This window comes from Anser brachyrhynchus (assembly GCF_964034855.1).
Source record: "Anser brachyrhynchus genome assembly, chromosome: 2".
Taxonomy (NCBI): Eukaryota; Metazoa; Chordata; class Aves; order Anseriformes; family Anatidae; genus Anser; species Anser brachyrhynchus.
In genome coordinates, this window is record NC_137695.1 from 138,232,649 (window position 1) to 138,248,247 (window position 15,599).

General features: G+C 42.9%; 1 protein-coding gene and 1 long non-coding RNA gene across 6 annotated transcripts in view; one reads left to right on the forward strand and one right to left on the reverse strand.

Annotated features, from left to right (window-relative positions):
• Window positions 1–8,467: 8,467 nt before the first annotated feature.
• On the reverse strand, window positions 8,468–15,564 carry LOC308191099. The gene is made up of 3 exons (XR_013947698.1): window positions 12,838–15,564; window positions 11,312–11,528; window positions 8,468–10,934 (listed from the first exon to the last, which is right to left on the reverse strand). It is a non-coding gene; the product is annotated as an uncharacterized lncRNA (long non-coding RNA).
• Window positions 11,777–15,599, forward strand: part of MATN2 (matrilin 2) — a 68,685-nt gene continuing 64,862 nt past the window's right edge. For 3 of the 5 annotated variants that reach the window (XM_080583123.1, XM_080583125.1, XM_080583126.1), the window contains exon 1: window positions 11,777–11,991. In XM_080583123.1, the coding sequence (XP_080439249.1) occupies window positions 11,862–11,991 (130 nt within the window). In that variant the 5' untranslated portion in view covers window positions 11,777–11,861. Of the gene's footprint in view, window positions 11,992–12,048; window positions 12,546–15,599 lie in introns of those variants that run through there. The other 2 variants (XM_080583127.1, XM_080583128.1) reach the window with 1 other exon arrangement.

The following is a 15,599-nucleotide window of genomic DNA, read 5'->3' on the forward strand; positions in this document are numbered from 1 at the left end:
GACACACAAAGCCATTAAAAACCTGGCTTGTTAAGTTGTTAGGAGCTTTGGGGACTGCTTGCTTTTCTCACTATTCCTTGCAGTTTTCCATGTCTCCTAGATATTAGGAGTGTATACTTACTCAAATTCTCTCCTGTTTTCTTATCTTAAACTCTATTATGGCAGTTTATTACTAATAATATCTGGTAACTTGAAGAGTGGAAAGAAAATATTTTCAGGTATGTTCTTATGGAACATCATAAATATGGAGTCAAAGTCAGCAAATAGCAGTCTAAACCTTGACAGTACCAGAAGTGTAAGTAGATCTTTTGCTGAGGTCTTTTTTTTTTGATTGATTGATTTTGTTTGTTTCTTTTAATATCAGTTGCAAGGCATCGTAGGCTTCGCAAAGCCAACACATGCTAAAGCACAAATCCCATTTCTCTCATCTGTGCCTGGTGCTCTTATTCCTGATGGAGCAATGTGGCTTCCCTTTCTCAAACACACATCCATGCATCACACTGCAGAAAGTAAAGAGGAGTTCAAGAGGAGATGAATCATGCATGTAGCAGGGCTGGCTACCTGGCTTAGAGGAGAAGCTTGCTAGCCAGTAGTGTGGCACTTGTAAGTACATGAAACTTTCTAAAACAATTATCGACTATTATTTTAGTTGCTAGTCTGTCTGTATTTCTTTGGGAAAGCCCTTGGTCTCTAAAAACAGCCCAGACTTGATATTTTACCAAAGGCCACATCAGATGAATTCATGGCCAAAAAAAGCTTGGCAAGGAAGCAGAGGGAAAAATAATGTACATCCTTTAAGCAACACAGAGAGACAGGTGTCATTGCATTGAGAGGTTCACTGCTACAAAACTGGTTGGTTTATGTGCTCTCTTTCTCCCATGTTATGGTCAGGAGAAAATATAATTGCTCCTGTAACCTGCTACGTTAGCTGTAATGCCAGTTCTGATTCAGATTTTCATCGCTGGAAAGGATGCTGCCTTGATTCCTACCAAACTGTCTGGTTTGACAGAGGACTCTGAGCATATAGTGGCTGCTTCTCTGGAGCTAACCTATATCCTTGCCATTTATATGTCTATACTGGGTATACTAGGTGCAGAATTTGCAGTCAGGTACCACAAAAAGGTATTTCTTGCAAAATGTTGGTGCCTGTGGCTACAGATGTTCCAGCACTATCTCAGTTCACAGCTCCGAGAAACCCCAAACAGCAGCCCTAGCTATGTAAAGGGAGGCTTGGCTCTGATAAATCGGGATTAGAGTTCTTTCAGGGAAGGACTCTGGTATTTGTAAGTGATGGCTCCACACCCATGGATTTGACCCAAAATGGTTCTGCAACGTGGCCAGTTTTTCAGCTGAATAGCTCAGCAGGGTGTGGAAGCCAGATCTGTGACCTTCTGCCTGCATCCTCCGTCTACCTCCAGCAGGATACGAAACAACAGGAGTGAAAACCCCATTGTCACTCTGCCAGCAGATATCAAGTCATTTCAAAGCAAAAAGGCAGTTCTTCGAATATATCCTAGACAATGATCTACTACAGTAGCTTATTTTAAACAAAGAGCTTATGTGAAATTCAATGCAATAATTTGTTTTCTTTCGGTTTATTCAGACCTTGCTGATAGAAGGGCTTTCAGACAGTCCTGAAACATCTTTGTCCTCTGTAGCCAAAGCTGGACTTAAGTAATTGGCCTGAGCTGAGGACACCGGGTCACTTGGAAGGCTGAATAAACAGCAAGGAGATGAATCAGGCATGTAGCAGGGCTGGCTACTTGGCTTCAGGGAGAAGCTTGCTAGCCAGCAGGGAGAGGAGCTGTGAAGCTACTCTAAGAGAGGGAGCTGCAGCACAGTAGAGGCTTTGCAGCCATTCCAGGTCTTCTGCTTGCTCTTCCAGGTCAGCATGACCAGGAATATCAGGGATGAGCAACATGCAGCTTTTTAGCCCCGAATTTGGGCACCGTTCCAGTACCTAAGTGCATCCTGCTAATAACTCTAACAAGGTTCTGCTTTCATGTAGACTATTTCTGAGTATACAAATACTTTTTTTTTTTGATGTGAGAGATTTTTTTGAGGTTTCTTTTACTTCATCATCAGGAGCTCTGGGGAGTTGATTGCCTGCAATTTTGAAATTGGTTCCCCCTCCAAAGTGCCCCATTTCAAGTCCATTAACAACAGCAGGGGAGAGGAGGTGATTGGAGCCAGAGGTCCAAAACTGGTAGACTCTTAGCATCAAATCCTCTTAGCACGATCAGTGTCAGGATGAGCTCTCAAATACAGACACCGTCCTAATAAGACAGCCACGTTCTACTTTCTGGACGGCAGATCTTTTGGGCTCCTCTCTGGGCCACGGGCAAGCACAGACAGATGCCTCATCTCTTATGGAGAAAATGTGGCTGTCCAGACAACTACTTTTACAGTTATATTTTGCATATCACCCGTACACCAGTCTAAGACTGGTGGGACGCTGGGAAATTGATGTTATTTGTGTTAATGATGTCATTCTCAGCAGTAGCAGGTGCACCCACCTGAGGACAGCAAGGGCAATAAAAGTACAGGAACAAAGGTGAGAGCTGGCAATTAGTTGCCCATATTTATCTTTTGTGAGTTCCTGAATTCCTCTCCTCACCAAATCATTAGAAAATTGGAATTGGTTTAATTTCCTTCATTGCATTGGAGCCAAAGATGAAATTAACTTTATCAGTTGCACAGGCCAGCTTAAATTTCCTGCTATTGTGTGATCCTGCTTCTTTGCTTTTCATAAAGAAAAAGCAACTAAAGCAGTTCAAAACGCTTTTAATGAAGCAAAGTAGTTGATACAGCAATTCGTTGTTCTTTTTCCCCCCAAATAAAGAAGTCTGTTTTAACTAAAGTGTCTGTGGCCAAATTTTCATCTTAGGAAAGCTGGTTGGTTTGCACTTTAAAAGTATACTTTCTTTGTGTTTTTTTTTTTCTTCTTCTTCTTTTTTTCCCCATTTTATTTTGGTTTGCTTTGTTCTGTTTTACCTTGTGAATTACCAACAACAAACAAAATAAGCCCATAGCACAGCACAATACATGATAGATGGTTATCTTCTTGTTGCTTTTTCCTCTCTTTGCAATTCCATTTTTCAACCTGGATAAAAAGCTCTGATTCAGTGTTTTGCAAAAATAAAGTACAATAAAATGGATGCATCATTATGCTGAACAGATGCTGTGAGCACTGCAGGGATCTAGAAAAGAAAAGAAAAGAAAAGAAAAGAAAAGAAAAGAAAAGAAAAGAAAAGAAAAGAAAAGAAAAGAAAAGAAAAGAAAAGAAAAGAAAAGAAAAGAAAAGAAAAGAAAAGAAAAGAAAAGAAAAGAAAAGAAAAGAAAAGAAAAGAAAAGAAAAGAAAAGAAAAGAAAAGAAAAGAAAAGAAAAGAAAAGAAAAGAAAAGAAAAGAAAAGAAAAGAAAAGAAAAGAAAAGAAAAGAAAAGAAAAGAAAAGAAAAGAACCCAGAGAAACATGGACCTCAGAAAAAGAAAAACTTGACTGTAACTGCTGTATTCCTATTACCACTGGGCAGTACCCATATGCTCCCATAATTTCAGACGTGTGGCTGTGCAGCCACATTTAGGTAAGTGCTATATCTAGTCCGCAGAGCCGCCTTGCCTGTGGCCTCCTGTGAAAGGCTACTGGGGCAGCAGAGCCCATGGGCGTTGAGCTGGGACCAGTTTATTTTACACAAGTACCCTGAGGATGGGCTACAAATGCTGGTGTCTGAGAAAAGCGGGGAGGTGAATGTGTCTGAGGAAGTACAGCTTCACCTTCACCAGGTGGAATCATAAGCTGGGAGAGTTTTGAGATACGGTCCCTGATCATGGGTTTGTGTTGTCCGTATATATCCATGTCGACGAAGAAGATGTCTTCTCTTTAGTTCATAGCTAGCATTTCTGCATTATACTTGACACGGATAACAAAGTCTGTAATTAATTCTACTTTGCTTTTGAAGCAAAAGGAGTTTATTCATTTTATTGTGAGTCTGTGAGTTTTCTCTTTTGGTTGGACTGGATTTGAGTTGGATTCTCTTTACTACCCAACAAGGTTTACTGCAACTACAAGCTATACTAAGAGGTTACTACAGATCTGCTCATAGCTTTTATTTCACTGTAATTTTGCTCTGATGCCTTTTTCTGTGAAATACCATCTTATATTTGGATAGATTTTCCAAGTATTTGGGGGTAGGGAGGTTGAGGACTTTTTTTTACATCACTAGGAAGACATAACATTATTTAAGATATGCTATAGCTACAACTGTATAGTGGTATTTTCAAGAAATCTTTCATCTTCTGTGCTTTCAGCACAAAGAAAGTTTTCTTTCTCTTCAGTCTTTAAAAGCACAGTGGTCCTGTGCATAGCCAAAACATTGGCAAATGCCACCATTGCCAGTGGTGGTACTCAAAAATCATGTTTTGGAGAGTTCCTGAATTAGAATTTTTAGACTTCAGGTACACTGGGAGATTCATCATACATAACTATAACCTAGAGGGGCTGAACACAATCCTTGGGGATTTTTTTAGGTCACCTCCTACCTAAATTTGTCTATAATTGTGTGATCTAGTGCACAAAAAATATATATATATAATTGATACAGAACTGCTTGTGGAAACAGACATTGTCAAACTATCCACACTATCATTTTTTTTTCTTTTTTTTTTCTTTTTTCCTTTTTTTTTAAATGGGTTATGAAATGGATCGATACGGGCTTCAGTGCAACCATTATACGCTTGGGTATTTCTTAGACACTTTACTTGGTACAATATAATATTTTGACCAGGGAACTATAATGATATAGCAACAGCATTGCACATATGAAATAGATTGCAAAACAGCTGATAAATCTCAGCTGTAGGTAAGCAACGAATTCTCAGCGAGTGACTGTTTCAAGAGAAATTCTGCAGGGGTCAGTTTTTGACTCCATAGTATTTAAAATTCTTAATCCATGACTTTAAAGAGCATACATCATCAATAAAAAGAAAAAAAAAAAAAAGACCAGATTATATTTTGCCTATACCTTTAGCCTGTAAGTAATTGAAGCAGAATGTTTAAAAAAAAATAAAAATAGAATGGGTTGGTGAAGAGCTGAAGGAGCTATTAGAAAATATGCCATCAAGGGAAAAACTCAGGAAATGCAATGTCTTTAATAACTCAGATTTAAGAGGTGACTTAAGGACACAGTATAAGTAAGTGCATAGGGGACAAAACTTTAATAAAAGCTATCTTAAATGTAACAAACAAAAGTGTAACAGAACCCAATGGCAGAAACCTGCAGATAGAAAAATCAGACTAGAAACAAGCTGGCTTTCTGCTATCCTACACCCCATCCTTCATATTTGATAATGTTTTGTAAGGGCTTTTTTACTTGTTAGCAATTTTTTTTTTTTTAGTAATAAAGGAATGCTGTTGCAAGGCAATTCATAAATTAATTCAGGAATGTACTAATGCAAGGAAATTCAGTCTCTTTTTATGTGTAGGAGGTTTAAACAAGAACTTGGATATTTTATTCCAAAACCGATGTCTAGACATGTTCAATGGCTGTGTACCCTTACAAATGCTTAAACTTGCTAGATGTTTTGCTGTTCCCTTGCTGTCTGCAGTGCTGCATGGTGCATTGGGTTTTCTGCAGGCTGTGGAGCCCAGCATTCACCTGCTGCCTAGGCCTCAAGGGGATCCAGATAAGGAAAAAGGTCTGATAATTGTGTTTAACTCCGGTTTGGACAGAGACGAGTGGGCTGGTGCCCGGCCCATGCACAAGCTCCCCGAAGCCATTCAGCCACCTGAGTCCCCCTGTGTGCTCTTCCAACTCACTCAGCACAAAGAAATTTGCTCCCAACAAAATGCAAAAGTGGCTTCTAGCTTATTATGCAGCACAGCCCAAGGTGCAGGTGGGACTTGGCTATTACTAAAAACTGCTATTTACACAGAGGCTTGGATCATCTGCCCTGGAAACATGTCTGGGAAAGTGAGCATAGGACGATGAGCGCAAGGACTTGCAGAGAGCGGGGTGGACCTGCAGTCCTCTCCTGGCTCTTGGTGTCCTCTGCACAGCCTGGCAAGGAATACGGGACCAGCCCTGACAGCAAGGACCTGCCTTTTTTCATCTCTTACCATGGAACAGGTTTGGCAGCACCTACGTTTTCTCATGCACTCTATAAAGCACCAAGTTCTCCAGTGACTGTTGCCACAAACCTATGTGTTGCAGGACCAAACTTCCAGGAGTAAAATCCATTTTAAGGTGATGATTGTTTTTAAGAAACCACCAAAACATCTGAATGCATGCTCATCTTGAAGACTGTGAGTGATCTCTTTTGAATCTAAGTTCAGCACAAGCTTTGATGCGTCCTGGATGAGGCCCTGTGGACATACCCCTTCATCTTCTCAAGGTGGTTAGCAAGTCAGACTTAACTGGGTATCAGCATCATAGCAGTACCACAGCTTCAGTCTGCAACGTTTAATTGACACCACAGTGGTTCATAATATCCATAGTTCTCTGTATCAATTAATGTACCTTACCATAACAGCCTTTTAACAAAATATATTTCTGCTGGGTTGCTTGGAGGCAGGTAAATTGAGTCATATTTTTTGTATTAACATTAAAAAACAAAACAAAAAAACCAACCAACCAAAAAAAAACCTACTCTGTGTAAGTACTGTATTTTTCTTGACACCTGTTACAAGACAGTCTGCTTCATTATTATATTCTATGATAATAGAATATTCTATGGTTTAATGTTGTCAATTTATTTCATTAAAGATGAAATCAGGGCAAATCTCAATGACAATGGCAATAACAGATCAGCCAGGCTGGTATTTCTGCTGCAAATGATGCCACAAAAAGCACCCAGGGGTAAGGCTGGCTTAGCAACTCTTTATTTGCTTGGCACCTAAATCATCACAACTTAAATGTTGTTGTCATTTTCTTTTTTTCATCTTGGAACTACAGAGTTCTGTACAAACACCACTAAGAGCCAGATGGCTTCAGTTCTGCCAAAGTTGTAGCTTGGATGAAACTCAGGTGCCTGTTTTGAGCATAACACAAATATTACCTAAGATTCCCTAAGAACCTTGTTATTTTGCTTACGGTCCAGAAACTGCTGAAAACTGGTGAAAAAAATTGGAGTTTTTTTCATTGTGCAGGGCATGACTTAGAGCTAGCAACTTGTATGCTTTCTGGATCATGTTGTAGCCTAAGTCTGGCTCCTTGTGTATGGTGATCTCAATTTTATCTAAGAGCTGAGTAAGCAAATACTCAATTTGTCTCTGAAAAAGAAAAAAAAAAGGCTGAATTTAAGCATGGCATGGCTTAAGTTGCCTAGTGAAATGTTGCAAATGCAATTTTACTGTACACATGTTGAAAGTTACATCAAAAGTGAAGTGTGTGAATATAGCTGGCAGAGTGGCAGTCCCAGGGCAATGTTTCAGCCAGTTAAAGTAGGTAGGTGCTTTCTGCAGTTGAATACAATTTTCCTGAGGATAATGAAGAAAGGACTTAGCCTACATATGAAAAATATTGGCTTTTCAAGTGCCAGCTGCGGGAGTTCTCACTTTCTTCTTCCATAACATTTGAAGGAAACAAATGGATTCTCCAGGAGAATTTCAGTAGGAAAAACTTTGGTGACTACAATATCTGAGCTTCAAGAAACAAAACTTTTACCTTTTGCCCAGTTCTCTGAGCCACTGCAGGAGACTTTAGTCGCCTATCCACGGCAACTAGAAATATGGAAGCTTCAGACTGCTATGGTGGGGAGAGATAAAAAAGAAGAAAGACCAAAGTGAGGCTGTATAATATCTGGCCAGTGTGTTACTTGCCTTTTTCAGATGACTTAAGAATATTAAGTGATTCTTAGAACTACGTACAGCGCCAGACAAAGTCCTAATCCTCAAACATCTGGACCTAAAACACAGCAAAATCAACACAGAAGTGTGGGAGAAAAGTAGATGCATGCTCTCTACAAATTCATACTCCTTCAAACCCTTTGATCCATGTGATCCATGTCACTCTCCCTAGTTTTATATATATATAAAATGAAGTTGACAGAACAGAACCATGCATCACTGACCCATTGCTAACCCTCAGATGAGTCTTTTCAGCCAAAAGCATGAAATAAATTCTTTGTCAATACATTTGTGTTTGAACCTGTACTGAATTTGTTGTCAACCAGCAGCACATTCCTGGAATGATGGGGAGTGTCAGATGAATGGAAAGGATCCATGCAAAGAAACAGTATGGATTTTCAAAAATATCTTTCATCCTTTCTTTTTAGAAGCTATATAATGTATAAAAAGAATCACACAAGCATCAAGGAGAGAGCTACCTATGGAACAGCTGCTTAAAACAACAAAGAAAAGAAGTTAAGTACACACCATAGCAAAAGGATAAATTTTTTTTTTTTTTCTGGAATGATGACATTTAGCATGTTAACAACATCTTCAAGATAACAGATTAAATATAGCCTTGAACCCTATATGCTTATCTTTTATTTAAGTGGTAACAACAAAGTATTGTGCAGTAATTGACAACTACTTTATATTACAGTGGCTATAACCTCAACAGCCATGTAAGCAAAAAACAAACAAACAAACAAACAAAAAACCCTGCCTTGTCTTTATTTAGGAGGAATAGTAGTGAAGCAATGATGAATACAGTTTTACTTCTGAGCTACAGTAGAAATGTGAAAATCTACTAGATCTAACTAGAAGGAATTTGTGTTGCATGTTTTTTAAGATACTAATTACCAGCAGAGCCAGCATTTCAGGAATCAGTGCAGACCGCTTAATTTCAGTGAGCACTGGTCCCAGGAAAGAGCATCTCTTCTAATTATATAATTAAGCCTGGTGCTTCCATTGATGGACTTCAGTTTGCATATGCATTGTGAACTGTGCTTGGTTAATTGCAGTGCAGCATGGCTTATAAACCCTGCTAGCTACTCATACATATACATTATAACATTTCCAATCATACGGCTGTCAGGAATAAACTTTTGAAGTGACTTAAAAAATCTGCTTTGATTTCACTACAGATTAATACAGATTAATTAATAACTGTGAGCTAAGTATGGACCTAGCTAATGACAATACGAAAATGGGATGCAGGAGTGATCAGTGGGGGAAGATAAAGAAAAGTTATTAGTGATTTCTAAAAGATCAGTTTAAAAATTTTGTTAACATTCAACTTTTTCACTTATGAAATTGGCAGTCAAAAGTGGAAGTTTTCTAGTAAAACATAAGAGAGTCAATAGATATTGCAAATGGAACAGAAAAGGAGGATCTCATTTGGAAAGAATTGAATGATCTTAAGAAAGAAAGAACTAATAGAGAGATGAAATGCCATAGTATAAAATGAAAGATCATATATTAGCTAGGATTCATCCACTGGAAAACAGGTGCAGCTGCATATATTAAGGATACAAGGATGACCATCTGCCAGCAGTGGCAATGCAGCCAATTAAAATGATAATGAAATCCTAGACCACATCAGGCAAAGTATTTCCAGTAAATAGAAACGTTCTGGTGAGAGCTCACGTGGCGTATCATGTTCAGTTCTGTCACACACCTTCACAGGAACCAGCTCAGCACATGCACAGTGAAATCTTGCTTGTTTAGTGAAACAAGAAGAAAGGCTGAGAGAGAAAATGATTGCTGTCACTACATAAGCCAGCTAGGAAAGCCTTGGAGAAGAAAAAAGAGCTATTCAGGCTAAAAGACAACATTGGTGCTGGAAAATAAGTATTAAATGGTCATGAATACTTTTAGGCTAGACATCCATAGGAAGTGTCCAACTATCAGAAAGAGGAAGGTCTGGAAGAGTCCTCTAACAGCCGGCACAAAACTAGTTCCCTACTGTTTTTAATAATTCCCTATTCATCTGCTTTTAAGATGGAACTTACTTTCTGGAATGATTTACATTATGTCATGGCATGTGATAACTAGAAAGCAGACTACATCACTGGGAGTTTCTTCCAGACTGAGAACTGTCCTAACAGATACTGAGAGAAGCCAGGAAAGGGAAGAGGAGACATAGAAAGCCTCTGATATCTCATTGGCAATCTTCAAGCAGCTTAATAATTGCTGCAGATCAAAGCATAACTTCATAGGAGCTTTTTTCCAGGTTTTTTAACGTAATATCTCCCAGCTTTGCTCTGCCTATCCTCCCAAATGTTGGCAGACTGAGCAAAGTCTCTCACAAAAAGAGAAGTACCACAGTGGGAGTGGAGGGCAGTAGCTCAAGGAAAGACAAGTAGTGAAGAGACAGTGAGAATCTGCAACATGGAAATACAGAGAACTTTGGATACCCTATTAAATAAATGAAATAGTTGATCAATAAAGTCAAATGAAAATATAGAGAATAAAATGCCTTTTTATATGGAGCAGGGACCACAGAGACATTCTTGCTCATGGCAGAGGGAAAAATAAAGGTTGCAAAAAGTCTCTGATTCTGGGAGTGGGGTGTTGCAGTGTCAGCCCTTGAAACAGAGAGACATGAAGCACAAGAGCTGTTTGAGGAGCTTGGACAGAGAGATGCAAGAAGTCCTTGGTGTACGCCGTGAGCCTGACTACGCACGTGGTGGAAGGTGTGACCTGCACAGTCCCAAGAGAGGCCATGTAATTGCTCTGTGCCAGGCTCATTCATCAAGCTGCTTGTCCAGCAAAGGTCTCCCTGTCTTCTAAACTCTCTCTCACAAAACAAATAGATGCCTTAGCATGCTGACTCACTGCCTTCATACCCCTGCCCATCTTCTCCAGCTGTGATACCTTGCATGTGTTCAATCTGCTAAGAGCAGCAGGCTGCACAGCGTCTGCGAATAGCTAGTGCTGGGATTTCTTCTGTGTAAATTGGAGCTGAAGCTGCCAAGCTGAGCCTCTGCATGCTCATGTCGTCTTCTCATCACGATTCTTGCTCTCCTGCTTCGTGTCTTTCTCTAGCAACCTGGTAAATCAAGCCACAGCACAATAAAATCTTTGGGATACAGACTGTGTATTTTGAGCCTACAGAGCATTAATGGGCACTGTGGCTGGGGCCTCTTCCTACGCTGCATTACAAAGGATGAAACAGAACATGCAAACTGTTCTGCACCTGGCTTCGCTGAGTTTGTTGTAATGTCTATCCACAGGACTGTTAGTTTAGCTGTCTTTTTATTTTTACTTTTTCCTTTCTTCTAGCTACAGGAGAGATTCAGGAGACAGTGCTCAGCAGGAAAGATGGGGTGAATCTGGTCCCTCTCAGTTTGAGATACACTTGTCATTTACACCTCTCTTTCTGGGGATTAGATTTCGTACACAATTATTGTGCCTTGCCAAACTCACCAAAATCAGCTCAGCTGATTTCCAAAGCCTGTTCACCTCCCGAGCAGCACTGGGAGGTACAACCCGTCCCTCTTTGACCTGGCTGGCACCCCATGCAACGTGCATTCTTGTAACGTGAATTTGCAGGGCTTAGAGATTTCAGAGCTTCTTGTTGGAAGTGACGAACTCGGTTCGTCTTTGTTGTGCTTGCTTTTGCTGGTTTTGCTTGTTTGTTTACCTAAAAAAAAAAAAAAAGAAAAGAAAGAAAGAAAGAAATAACAATTGCTTTGGAACAAAGTTGTATTTTTTGTTCTTCTTCATGAGTAATAAAGCTGTGTTGATGTAAACCCCATGCTTTGCTTTTTCCACCTGGACTGCTGACGGTGCAGCTGCAGGGACAGCTAAGCAGTGCCCCTTCCCTGTGCCCGACCCCCTCACCCCGCCACCTCCCGCGGCATTTCCCCTGACGGGGCTCCCACCAGCTCGCTGCAGATGCAGACGCCGCGGCGGAGACACCGCATGATTCACCAGGGACTGTTTGCCTTGGCCCTGGAGGCCCTCCGTGCGGGGAATGGGATTTCCATTCCCCAGCTTTTCCCTCGGCAGGCGTCCCTGGAAAGGAGCACGGCCCCGGCTCTCCTCTGCCGGCGGCCTCGCGTCCCCCTGCTGCGGGGAGAGCCCCCGGGACGGGGCAGGGACAGGTCTGACAGGGGAGGACAGCGTGGGGGGGGAAGGGGCCGAGGTGGAGGGGGGGCTCGGGGCTGAGACCTCAACCGGTGGGGAGGGATGGAGGCAGGGAGAGGGGCCGGCAGCCCGTGTCCGTGAGGGGGCAGGCGGCGGGCAGCGGGTCCCGGCTCCGTGAGGGGACGGGCGGCGGGTCCCGGGTCCCGGCTCCGTGAGGGAAGGCTTGGGGCCGTCAGAGGAGGGAGGAGAAGGAGCGGAGCCGACGACCCGCGTCCCGTGAGGGGCTGCCGACCCCGCTTCGTCCCTGCCGGGGGGGCGGCGTGCGGACAGCCGCGTCCCTGTGAGGACCGCGTCCCTTCGGGTGCGCGCTGAGGAGAGCGGCGCCCCGGCCCCCCGCGGCTGCCTCCCGGCGAAGAGGCGGCCGGGGCGGGTCGGGCAGCGAGCCTGGTTCCTCCCGAGGGGCCACCCCTCCGCCGGACACCGCTCGGGGCCGCCCGGGGCCGTGCCGAGGAGGAGGAGGCGCTGCCCCGCTCGCAGCCGCCCCGCGGAGCGGCCCCGGCAGCCCCCTCAGGTAAGGGCGGCGGGTGGGGGGCGGCCGGGCCGGGACCCCCGGGGTGGGCAGCGGGAGGGCGAGGAAGGGGGGTCCCGGCTGGGGAGGGTGCGGGCAGCGGGGTCCTGCCGAGGGGCTTCGCTGCTCCCCTTCCCCAAACGCTTCCGTGGCCCTCGGAGGTGCGCGGGGTAGGGAAATTTCCCCTCACGCCCGCTTCCTCGTCCGTGTTTCACTAACTCATGCATTGTCCGTGTGCCGGGAGGAGAAGCAAAACCCGGGTTTTAAGCTCGGTGAGGAATTGGAGGCACTTTACCTGGAAGGATTTATTAAGGAGATATCTCGCAGGTGTCCCCTCCGGCTTCTCGCAGGACGGGGTGCAGCAGGGCTCGGCCTCTGCTGTGGGGAAGGGGCGAGGGGCAGCGTGCTGAGGGTTATGTGCCTGCTCTGGGAACCCGGCCTAGGTGGTGCTCTTAATCCTATAAAAATCGCGGTGGCACCCTTAATGACCACCTAGTCCTGCTTCTGAACACAGTACTTGCAGGGTTATACCGACCCGTGCCATTACGCTCGACGGTGGGGTGGAGTTGGCTCAGAAGGAAGATTGCAACCCCCTGGTTAATTTAATGCTTCCTAAATGCCTGGGTTTTCTTTCTGGGTCATCACTCAGTGATCCTGACTGCAATCTGAAAAGGGGGCATGCTGCTTTATGTGTTATAGCTGTGCTGCTGTCAGGAAGCTGAGGACTTGAGAAGAAATTAACATACTGAGTCCCATCAAGAGCTTAATGAAATACACATTTGTCTTTTTCACAAAAACCTGAAACTTCTGATCCAAAATAATTTTCGAATGATACACTATTCTTATACATGTATCAGCTTTAAGCACCAGCTTTTTTATCTTTTTCTCGTGTACTATATACCAATATCATTATAGGCATATCCATCAAATTAAATTTATTTTACATCTTTAGAAAATGCAGCACTTAATTACTTATGGCTAAGACCTTAAATCCTGCGGACAATATTCACATAGTTTACGTGAGTCTTTCCATTGACTTCACTGGGATTTCTCACAAACAAACCCTGCACAAACACACACTAGTGGTTAAGAGCTGGGACCCGGCTGTGATTGTAAAGATGCTTCAGTCAGTCCGTGCAAACTAGGGAAAGGCTAATCAGATGTAAATGCTCTCCCATGACTTATAAACTATCTCCATGGGAAGGTAAAGCACTAACCACTGCTATTTAATTATGATCTGCACATCATTAACAAGCTCCTTTAATATAGTGTACTCATTGTGAGGTGGTGCTTTCTTTATGAGTAAGGGGTTTTGGGAATGGAGTGTTTTATAACCCCAAATTATTGTTTTGTGTTGGTGCTGGTACTGGGGTCAGTGTGGGTTTGCGAATATGTTTCAGAGCTACTGGATCTTTTTTGTAAAGAAAAACTTTCTGTTTGCAATTAGGAGCAGTCCATTATGGTTTGTGACTGTACTTCAAGGAGACAAAACTAAGCAGCCCGCATACATATTATATGTCGTATAATACATGCTTTCATATAATTTCCTACTCTGAGTTGTAAAAGTGAAATTTCTCAGCTTTGCCATGCTACTCTTCTGCGAACTTAGTGGAAACTCTGATGTCTAGATCCAATTCAGAACCAGAAAGTGCAAATAAGCCTGCCCCTAAAGAACAAGATAATGAAAAGGTCTGTTGTCCAACTGGCAACTGAAGAAAATTGTAACATGGAGATTGATGCTGTCATAAAGTAAGAATTCCCACTGCAAAGGCTTGCCGTCTGACCACTGGAAACTATGCAGAGTAAACCATACTATGGGTGCACTGTTCTACAACATCGCTCTTAATTTTTATATGGCAGGCTTCTGAAATGATTGAAATGATCGTCAGCTTCCGCTCCGAGCAGGGGTTGAACCTGATGACCTCCAGAGGTCCGTTCTTACCTCAATTAGTCTGTGATTTGGTGATTTAGTAGTTATTAGTTCTACCATGGTGTTACCAGGAAGTCTATCTGTGATTTAGATGAATGAGTTAGAAATAAGAGATCTCTGAGTGTTCCTTATTTCGTTAGTAGAGAATTAAATTATACCTGTAGCACATGTACTCTAAGCCCTTTAGATAATCGAGTCCATTGTGTAGAAGTCCTAATATGATATTTATACCTCACAACAAAATGTAATGCAGACTTAGAATATTGCTCTTTGCTTTTTCTGATGAGCTGTGTGTTTTGGTGTGCATACTCATCATACGTGTGTGTTTCTGCCCTCCATGCTCAAACAGGCAAGCTGTTTTCCCCTCATCCACAGCACTTCTTTGACTGCTGCCAGAATGTGGCTGCCCTTACATATTCCGTAGCATCTTCAGCCACGCTGCATATGGGAACTCATGCATATTGCAGGGTTTGTGGCAGTAGCTGGCTGACCACCTCATGTCATTCACCTCCCTTCTAGGAACTGCTCTGGAATGTGGTTTGGGTCTTCCCTTTGCTGTTTTGAGATGTAAGTTTATTCCTGTTGTGGTTTAACCCGGCTGGCAGCTAAACACCACACAGCCGTTCGCTCATCCTCCCCCCTCCCTCTCTGGGATGGGGGAGAGAAACAGGAAAGTGAAGCCGGTGAGTTGAGATAAAGACAGTTTATTAAGACAGGAATATAATAATAACAATAATAATAATAATAGTGATAATGATAATAGTATTAGTAATAATAATGTGTAAGAAACAAGTGATGCACAATGCAATTGCTCACCACCCGCTGACCGATGCCCAGCCTATCCCCGAGCAGCCGGCCCCCCACCCCGGCCAGCCACCCCTATATATTGTTTAGCATGACGCCAGATGGTATGGAATACCCCTTTGGCCAGTTTGGGTCAGCTGTCCTGGGTCTGTCCCCTCCCAGCTCCTGCTGCACCCCCAGCCTGCTCGCTGGCAGGACAGAGCGAGAAGCCGAAAAGTCCTTGGCCTGGTGTAAACACTGCTCTGCAACAATTAAAACATCAGCATGTTATCAGCGCTCTTCTCATCCTAATCCAAAACATAGCACCCTACCAGCTACTATGA